The sequence below is a fragment of the Octopus bimaculoides genome, chromosome 28, assembly GCF_001194135.2.
Source record: "Octopus bimaculoides isolate UCB-OBI-ISO-001 chromosome 28, ASM119413v2, whole genome shotgun sequence".
Lineage (NCBI taxonomy): Eukaryota > Metazoa > Mollusca > Cephalopoda > Octopoda > Octopodidae > Octopus > Octopus bimaculoides.
The window spans coordinates 17,578,655-17,589,679 of NC_069008.1; the positions used below are offsets into that span (position 1 = coordinate 17,578,655).

General features: G+C 37.0%; 1 protein-coding gene across 1 annotated transcript in view; it reads right to left on the reverse strand.

Annotated features, from left to right (window-relative positions):
• LOC106872263 (talin) overlaps positions 1–11,025 on the reverse strand; it is a gene marked incomplete at its 5' end in the record, with an annotated part of 182,270 nt that overhangs the window by 20,775 nt on the left and 150,470 nt on the right. Inside the window, 5 exons of the mRNA XM_052977507.1 lie at positions 3,796–3,819; positions 7,481–7,586; positions 8,242–8,346; positions 8,930–9,115; positions 9,805–9,921. Coding sequence (XP_052833467.1) covers positions 3,796–3,819; positions 7,481–7,586; positions 8,242–8,346; positions 8,930–9,115; positions 9,805–9,921 — 538 coding nt within the window. The remainder of the gene's footprint in view (positions 1–3,795; positions 3,820–7,480; positions 7,587–8,241; positions 8,347–8,929; positions 9,116–9,804; positions 9,922–11,025) is intronic.

Consider the following 11,025-nt stretch of genomic DNA (forward strand, 5'->3'; position numbering starts at 1 on the left):
CAAAAGATTAATTAATTGTAATATTATTATTATTATTATTATTAAGAAATACATCAGATTAAAAAAGAAAATAAAAATTATAAAACTTCATCATCATCATCATCATATTCATCATCCAAGCTGTGATGCTATTAATAGAATTGTCATCCTTTCAAAGCAGCCAATCAGAGGGGAGGACATACAGACAGACAAAACAAACAGATGAAAGGAAAAAATGGAGAGAGAGAGAGAGAGAGAGAGAGAGAGAGAGAGAGAGAGAAAGACAAGCAGGTGGGTAGATGGAATACAGAGGGGGGAAGGAGACAGACAGACAGACAGACAAAGAGGAGGAGAAAGAGACAGGGAAAAGGGTGGAGGAGTGGGTGGAAGTGTGGATGGGTGGTTGGACAAATGGGTGGATGGAGGGATAGATAGATAGAAAAGCAGATGGGCAGGTACCTGGACAGACAGGCAAGTACCTGGACAGACGGGCAGGTACCAAGATAGTTGAGCAGGTATACAATTAAATACATACCTGGGTAGTTTGGTAGGTAGAGGGAAAGGGAAACAGACGAATAGAAAAGTAGTTGGATATGTAGGCAGACAGGTGAGCAAACTGATAAATGGGTGGATAGAGAGATCTACCTGGACAGGTAGAGAAAGAGGCAGAAGAGCAAAGGGAAAAATAAGTAGAGTGGTTGTTAGTTAGATAGCTGAATAGGCAGGTGGATGATTAATCAGAGAGATGTAGAGGGAGATAGCTTGGCAGGTAGTTAATTAAGAGTTGAGAGGTGGGTAAGTACAAACAGATTGGTAGAATGTGAAATGAGAAAACGCAACACACAAAGAAGACAAACAAGAAAATTTTTTAAAATATAAAAGGAAGCAATGTATGTATAAAAGTATGTGTATGTGTGTGTATATATATGTAAAAGTATAGGAATGAGACAATTGGGCACTGCTGTTTGGCTGCTGGTGATTTGGCATGGCTGACTGGAGATTGAACTATTTTGATGCCAGTACTTTTTGGCACTGGAGGCAAATACACTCACACACACGCAGATAGAAAGATTGCAATTTATGAACTGAACATGATTGACTAACACTTCCCCACTCTTCATACGCATACACATATAAACAGAGAGAAAGAGAGAGAGAGGAAGGGAGAGAGAGAGGAAGGGAGAGAGAGAGGAAGGGAGAGAGAGAGAGATATTATACATACAAAGATAAGCTCACACTCATAAACAGAGGGAAAGAGAGAGATTAGTATTGAATACAATTGACAGACACTTTTCCTCTCTTCAGACACATAAATCAAAATATAATTACACACATAAACAGAGGCATAAGGGGGAGGAGAAGATGAAAGAAGAATTCAAACATCTGATGTCAGTATTGAATCAGCAACACCAAAGAGGCAGCGCCAAAACAGCAATGTCAAAATGTTCCACACCCTATATATACACACACACACACACAAAGACACAAATAAATACATATGTGTGTATATATATATATATATATATATATATCTTTCTCATCTCCAACAACTTGGTCTGTACATCCACTTCAAATCTTACAATACTTTCACAAAAAATAGTCTTTCAGTCATTTTTCTTTTTTTTTTTTTGGCAAGTGGGGGTAAATATATCTTAGACTGTCTCTCTTACCTTTTAGCAACTATCGTTATGAAAACATCAACACAATCACACAAACTGCTAGAAATAGCCAAATACCCGCTGAATCACATTGGTTAGTATCTTAACACATGTACCCCGACTGATTCATCGCAAACTTCACACAAATGCACCACCAGTGGTACATTTTCATAATTTAAGAAAATATTTCATTCTGCATCTGTGACATAGTTTTGAGGACATTTAAATAACACGAATGCTAAATATTAAGGTTTATCCTCATAATCAACATCCATTGTCCATGCTGGCATGGGTTGGACAGTTTGACCAGGGCTGGTAAGCTGAGGGGCTGCACCAGACTCCAGTCCAGTTTGGCATAGTTTCTATGGCTGGATGCCCTTCTAATGTCAACCACTCGGAGAGTAATGGGTGATTTCACGTGCGACCAACACGTTTGTCAGTTCAATTCTCTGATCAAGTAGCACATTTGTATCCTTGGGCAAGAAACTACTTCACATTGTCCTCCTTCAGTCATCTGAAAATGAATCACACTTAGGTGTTAAGCAGAGGCTATTGGCCCCCTAATCTTAAAAATGAGACAGGGACAACCCTTAGTAACTAAGACACATGAGACAACAAGGGCACAACAAGGTCCCTTTATGACATGTACAGATGTCTGGTCCTTTAGTTTGTCTCTCTCTCTGTCTCTCTCTCTCTCTCTCTCTCTCACACACACAGTGATTGAGATGTCCTCCTCTAGAGCAATAACTTTCACCTTGGACATAAGTTTTGGTAAAATCTTCTCCCAACCAAACCAAAGAGCTGACCCAAGACATATTCACCACAGAAAAAAAAATGACCGATTTAAAAAGAAATGAATAAAGTATTGAAAGAACTGAAAAGAAATTGAATCCATGAATTAATTAATTATAATTATTTTAACGACACACAACAAACAAATTCATTATGTCAGTAGAAAAAAATAACTAAAAAAAAAAACCCTCTTAAGGCGTTGTTATGGTATTTTGTGCATTGATTGTTGCTAACAAACCAGTAATTAATGTGGTTAATGAAGAAATATAACAAACACTCACTGGCTCGTTAGTTGACAATCATTGCTGTTTGTAGTGGTGGTCACCATAAGGTTTGGAGAGATGGACATCCAAAATATAACATTCACACAGGTGTACATATCTATATGTATGTATGTATATATAATACACACATATAGGAAGAATGAGCACTAGGTGGATTCCTCATATGCTAAAGGTAGACCCCATATGGTCTGACCATTAAGAAAAATTAGACGTCTTCTCTCGGGAGGTGAGGAATATCAATAAACAGTGAAGTTTGCTGTTGTTTGTTGTCAATAAATTTCACTGTATGTAGTTCAGGGCTTTTTCATGTGAAGTACAGAATGCAAACTTTTACATACAAAACAGGCCTTGTACATCATCATCATCATCATCATCATCATTATCATGTACAAGTATGAAATATACCCACAAGGCATTGGCTGACCAGCGGCAACAACAGAAGGCACTTGCCAAATGTGCCATGCAGTAGGGCCGATCCCAAAACCACACGGTCGACAAATGAAATTCTTAACCATGTAGCCATGTTTACACTTGTAATAAATATAATTTATGTGCTTTCATGTAGGACGTGTTCCTAGAGCAACATTCGGGCTTGGTTATCAGACAGATCTGGCCCCTTACACCTATCCTACAATGTCATTGTAAAAAAAAAATAAACAATCAAATCATTGGAATCTCAAAGCTATGAGATAATCCAGGATTAATTCAAAACAATCTGGATAAATAAGGATTATATTTAACAGATTAATCAGATTGCTAAAAGTAATTTGGTAAATGCATTTAATTACATTGGAGACACTAATTATTATTCGTTGTATATGAATTGGCATTTCCACTGAAGACTTTTATAGAGTGACCACCACTTTGACCAAACTCTTCGCTGTCCATTTAAAAAACCATAACACAACGACAAAAAAAAAAAAAAAAAAAAAAAGAACAAAAAGAAGAGGGTTTTCTTTTTTTTTTTTTAACAAAATTTTTGACTGAATGTTGGAGAAGTTAAAAAACAGAAACAGGGGGGCGTGGGGCAGTGTTTCGGGGCCGACACACAACACATTGCTTTTGGAGAGCAAACCACAAACCTTCGTTATCTTGGATATAGTAAGCTGTAAAAACGAAAAACTCTTAAAGCTGAAGACAACAGAAATTTCAGATGAGTTCTGCAAAGAGGTGTCGGTAACAACAATAACAAAGCAACAATTGGTGCCACATGGTGAGTGTATATACACATATATACACGTGTGTGTATGTATGTATATATATATATATTATGTTAGCATTTGATCCCATAGTGTGGTAAATAAAAGAAACATAAAAACATATAATATATACATATATATATATATATATAAAAATATTAACTTTGCTACAATCTGTGTGTATTTATAATATATATATGTGTGTATATGTGGGGATAATTTCAACTAAATTTTTTTATAAGGAAGTGGAGGCTTTCAGTCATTTGTAAGTTATCTCACTTCAAGTTTAACTTTGAAATGCAAAAAATGGGTCCAGGGAGGCGGGACTAAGCCACTTTGGTGTTTCTGCCCAAAGCAGAAATTTTTTTCTCTATGGTAAACCGGAGTGAAAAAAGGGTCTTTTTTTTACAGGTTCAATATGTCCCCCAAATGTATTTGAACTGATTGGCAAGTTTGTTTAGTCCTCATCACTGCTTTGAATTCCAACCATGTGTATCTACTTATGTATACACACATATATTATCGTTATTACTTCAGCTTTAGCAAAAGTGAAAGTATTGTTTTTAGTTGTATTTGTTTGTTTGTCTGTGGACAAAATATCTCAAGATATCTCTTATACAACCTTTTTTCCAAATTTAAGCCCCCAAAATTAGAGGGTTTATACACATTAAAATACAGTATATATATATATATTAATAGAGAGAGGATCATTAAGGGCCACCAGAAGGATATTTGAGGGTTGCACACAATCCTGGGAGCTGCAGGTAAGAATTGCTGGTCAAACCCTGTTTACCATACACACATATATATATTTGTGTACAAACAGTTATTGCTTATATTATATATATATACATTATTTCATATATATACATATATATATATTGATATATAGACAGATGGATTACAAGTTGCTAGTGTTATCACAAACACAAAACATTTAACACAGTAAGATATTTACAGTTTTATTTCACTAATTAGTGGTAATTACTGATCAATATCATTAAGACTCATGTTCACAGCAATCATCAGATGTACATGGAAACAAATAGCCCTTGTAGAAGACAGAAGACACAACACCAAACTCAGTTCTTTGAGAAGGTTCTTTGTTCCTAGGTCTGTCTGGTGATTACCATATCCATGACCCTTGGTACAGATGCAAAACCAGTAGTTATCACCTATATATATATATATATATATACACACACACATTGTATTTGATGGCATAAAATAGATGCTTGGCCTTATTAGATGCAAAGAATCAGCAGCGCATTCTCAAGAAAAAAAAAAACGGTTTTCTTTTGAGTATTAAATCTTACGGGAGGCCCAACCATGCATATAGGACGTAGGGTGACTTTTTGGAGATATTTTTTGGCTAAAAACAGGGCATCTTATATACCATGAAATACAGAATGTGCACGCATATATAATACATATATATATATATATATATATATATTTATTCAGAAAATCATTTAAACAGAAAATGTCAAAATTTTACAAATTCTAATTACAACATTGAATATTTGTTTTGAAACTAAACAGTAAAATATGTTAATTTTTTTTTTCTGTATGTTTTGGTTTTGTTGGGGAGAAAATATAAAAACAGGACTAGATAAACAAATAGACCCAAGCATACCACTGGTACATAGTTTACCCTTCGTTACCTCCCAACCAATAAGAATGCAGTAAAGCCTTATGCTGAGTGTAGTAGCATACGGGGATGGGGTGGAATGCGGGTGCATGTGTTGGGCCATTGTGTGTGCATGTGCACTTAGGTGTGTGTGGATGTGTGTTGTATTTGCACGCATATGCATCTCAATGCATGTGAGCCTGTGCATGTGTGTGCATGCATTAGTGTGTGTACATGATAGTGGGTTGTATGTGTACACTATTGCGTATGCATGTATATATGAGTATGTGTTTGTTTTCCACCAATGCTTGATGATGGTGTTGGTTTGATTACTTCCCCCTACAACTTAATTGTTCGGCAAAAAAGACCGACAGAATAAGTACTAGGGTTTAAAAAATGTCCTGGGGTTGAGTTGGCTGGCATGAATTAAGATAAATGATTTTGGTTTGTATTTGTGAGAGAACAAGCATAAAATTTGTATGGTTTGCTGTGTGTATAACCATGTATGTTTATATGTGTGTGTATATGAATGTAACAAAACTAACAATAATTTAATATTATTATTATTAATAAAATAATTCTAAAATTTAAAAAATAAAATTTCCAAACAACAAAAAGAAAAAAAAACACAGGAAAATTCTTTGTTTTTTTTTAGTTTTACCTGAACACAGACCAAAAAAAGAAAACCAACCCAAAACATGCCCACCACCTCTGAAAACTGTGGGTAGGTGAGGGCGATGTAAGGCACAAGTGAAAGGAAATGGTTGTGCAGAAAAGCAAGGGTTCCAAACGCTACAATTATTTGCCAAAAGGTTAAAAGTAAGGGTCATGGCGGCAGGGGTCACACACATGCCAAAACCATTTTGGAATTCTGTGATTCTAGAGAACCTGACATTATACCCCGACAGAGTGATTCTCCTGACGCAAGTTTGATGCGAACATTGTGAAGTGTATACCTTGCTGATGAAGTGTAATAACATTTAAGCATGTTTGGAGTTGTCTTTCCTGATATGATGTTAGTTTTGAGTGAATACGCAGAGCCTAGTGGTTAGGCAGTTCTACACATGGTCATAAGATTGGAGCGAGTGAGGTGTTATGTTCTTGGGCAAAACACTTCATTTCACTTTGCTCTGGTGCTGTGTTGGGGACTGGCACATCAAAGAATAGACCCAACGCTTCCTCTGCATGTCGTAAACGGCAATGAGAGGAGGGTCCAGTTAGGATTTGCACTCTGACCTTTTAAAAAAACCCTTACCAGTGATGACTACCCCGAACTGATCCATGGGCTGGAGGGCTGTCGCTTGAATGGCGCAAAGGGGTCACCAACAAGTGGTTGATGCTGTTACAGTGCATGTCCCCAGACATGAGCTAATCCTCAGCTAATCCTAAATCCTGACCATTCTTCTTAGACAGTTCAAATGAAGATTATTATGAGAAATATCCTAAGTCTAATGTATATACATGTGTGAATGTGTGCGCATATGTATGTATATATATATGAGTGTATACATGTGTGTGCGTGTGTGTGTATGCATGTATGTATATATGTGAGTGTATACATGTGTGTGTGTATGTATGTATATGTGTGTATGCATACATTGTGTGTGTGTGTATGTATATATACATGTGAGTATGTATGTATGTATGTATGCATATGTGTGTATGTATACATATATATGTGTATGTATGTATATATATGTGTATGTATACATATATGTGTATGTATGTATACATGTGTGTCTATATATATATATATATATAAATATAAAGGCAAGTATGTATGTGTGTGTGTGTGTATGCATGTATGCTTGAGTAAAAGCTATGCAGTCTGTATGCACATATGCTGTGTAGATACACCAACTACATAACAATCCCTCCACCCTGGCCCACCCCATATACCGGGAACACACGGAAAAAGAATGTGAAGTGTTGTATCACCTTTGATGGCTTCCGCACACTGCACAATTTCTGCGACGGACGTGGCCACATTTCTTGACACGCTCACCATGTTCTGTTTTGATTCAGCTGAGGGCTTCTGCAGAGCCTGTAATGAAGCGGGGCAAAAAGAAACAGAAAAAAAAAAGGCTAAGTAAAATATAATCAAAGAAAAAAAAACTAATGTGTATTTATGTATCTGGGTGTCTGTCCCACCCTGCTGGGTGGTTGGAGCTAAGAAGGGCATCCGGCTGTAAAAAGCATGCCAAAACAGACACAGAAGTCTGGTGTAGGCTCCTGCCAGACCAGCCCCTATCAAACTATCCAACCCTTGCCAACATGGAAGGAAGAGGGCATTTAAATGATAATGTCTGTCGTAAGAGCTCACAAATGCTGAAGTCACAATGTGTACTGGCGCCATGTAAAAAGCACTGGTGATGGTGGCCAAGTAAAAAGCACCCATTGCACTCTGTAAAGTGGCTGGCATTAGGAAAGACATCCAGCTGTAGAAACCATACCAAAACAGAGAGCAGAGTTTGGCGCAGTCTTCTGGCCTTGCCATCTCTGGTCAAATTGTCCAACCCATGCCAGGAAACATTTGGTATAGATTTGGTTTGGAAGCAAACCTTTTAACTGCACAGTCATGTCAGCACCTAACTTCTGGCTATCATCATCATCATCATTGTTTTAACATCCATTTCTCCGTGGTTTTAGGGGGTCGGATATTTAATAAAAAGGGGTCAAAGGTTTGATGAAATACTTACGTAGCTAACATGCTCAAGGACTTCTTTGTATGCCATAGCACAAGAATAACCAGCCTTTTGAGTCTTCTGTCGGATATCTGCTGTCTCTCCGGTAAAGGAAGCAGCCTAGAAGAGAGAAGACACAGTGTGTGAGGCAGAAGAGGAAACATAATGGTTAAGGGTTCAGAACAGGGTTTCAGAGCAAAAGAACTTTCAAATAAGGACTGAGAGTAAGGATCACTTTAACTCTTTTGTTCCCATACATGGATTGAAAGACACTGTTTTTCAAGAATTTGGTAAAATAACTGTCTTGAAACATAAAATGGTGTGGAATTTTGATGGAAGGTTTTAATTTAGGTCACTTTAAAACAGGAAGTTTGTATCCCAGAACCAGGAGTGATGGTCTCTGGTGGATTGGTACCTAAAGGGCTAAACCCCAAACCTTTTCGAACCACATTTGTGTTGAAATCCACTGCCTTTGTTTCGATTCATTTTGGAAATAATAAAGAATTTAGTAAAAGAATTATTAATCTGGTTTTAATTTAGATCACTATAAAACAGGAAGTTTGTTATCTTAGAGCCAGGAATGGTGGTCTCCATTGGATTGGTATGAAAAGGGTTAAAATCAACTTCTTTTATATTCCACCCGGTGAACCAACTGACATTGGATGCCGGTTTCCATGACAACGACAACAATTAGGATCCTTACTTTGCAAACATTGAGAAGATCAAAGATGGCCCTGCGTCCAATGTTGGCTGCCACTATTACATCATCCTGGTTCCCTGAGTTTCCGGCGGCAACAGCTTTGGTCGTTGCCGTGGTGATAGGCTTTGTGTACTGTATCAGATCTTCGGCTGTAGCTTTCTGGTCAGGCGGAGTTGGTGACTGATACACCTGGAGAAGAGAAATGCACAAGAGAGGGAAGCAGACAATCAGTTGAAATGCGATGATGCTAAAGAAATATTTATTTCTTTATTGCCCCACAAGAGGCTAAACATAGAGGGGACAAACAAGGACAGACAAAGGGATTAAGTCAATTACATCAACTCCCAGTGTGTAACTGGTACTTAATTTATCGACCCCGAAAGGTTGAAAGGCAAAGTCGACCTCGGCGGAATTTGAACTCAGAACATTAACAGCAGACAAAATACCGCTAAGCATTTCGCCCGGCGTGCTAACAATTTTGCCAGGTCAGCACGAAAGAAATATTACAGTCGTTCTATACACTGAAATGTATGAGGTCTTGTCTTTTACTTAAACTGTGGCCATGGTGGGGCACTGCCCCTGAAGAATTTTTAGTCGAATCAACCCCCATTGGGTTCAATACCACTGAACCTGAAAAAAACCATCTGAAAACCTTAGAAATACCCTACAATCTAGGTGTATTGCAAAAGTTGGCATTACTTGGAACTGCACGCATATTGCGTAAAGTACTATGTATCTGAGGTCCCTGTTGTGACTTGACAAACAGTGCAAACCCCCAGTGGACACAATATCTTCAATCAACAACCTCACAATATTGCGACGTCTATAATAATAATAATAATAATAATAATAATAATAATGATAATAATGATACATACTCGGAGTTCCTGGCTAATAGCTTCAATGGTTGACTCTAGAGCTCTTGTACCTCTTTGCGTCTTGTCTTCAACGGCTTTCACCGTTTTAAGGAGAGAAGTGACATTGGTTACCATTGTCTGTAAGAAGAACAGGAGGACAGATCAGCAGAGATGAAGAAGCTGAAGGAAAATATTATAGAGAGAGAGAGAGAGAGAGAAAGAGAGAGAAAGAGAGATGTGTTGTGGAAATGTGACCTATAAACAAGCATGTAAAGAACTAACTAAGGAGACAGAAAGATTGATTATATATTTTAGAGATTTAGACATACAGATGGATATACAAACATCTAGAGATATAAAAGATAAACATACAGAGATACAGATAAATAAGGTAGAGGCATACAGATATATATATATATACAAACATATATATATATACGCACATATATATATAGGCTGCTACAAAGATAGGTAGATAGATAACTAGCTAGATAGATAGATAGAGAGATGGGTGGATGTGAGAGAGAGAGAGAGAGAGAGAGACACACACACATAAAAAGAGATAAACAGAAAAAAAATAGGGAAAACAAGCAGATAAATACATAGAGAGATATACAAATATGGAGGTAGAAGACAAACAGAATACAGGAAGAGAGAGAGAGAGAGAATGACAAGAAAAAATAGTAAATTGGTAGGAGATTGGGTGGGTGGGGGGCACGGGTAAAGTTTAAAGGTGCCAAGAACTAAAATATTTAGCAAAACTATTACAATGGAGAGCAGAGGGTAATTATCTTAAACTAGTTGTCTAGTTTATGGAAATGTCTACTTTTTTTTTTTTAATGTTTAGATCTGTAATAAAATATTCAATTAAAATTATATTTAAGACTGTTTGTGAAATTATGATTCGTACCCTGGTGGAATAATTGAATTAGAAAACAAAAATAAGTGGGTTCTTTCATTAAGTTCCTGTAAATTAGTTATTTCTTTCAAGCTTAATTGAATCACACAGACGGTGTTTTTTTTTGTTTTTTTGTTACAAACACAGTCATGGAAGAATTTTATAAATAATTACAACATTCATATGCATTCATGCGCTTAGATTATGATTTTGCTAAGGCACAAGCACTCAGCTCTGAGAGTAATGTGTCCTACAGCTGAAACAGCTCTAAGCCAATGAAATTGATTACATCAATCCTCTTGTCATTCATTCACACTCACACACCCCCAAACATCCACACACAC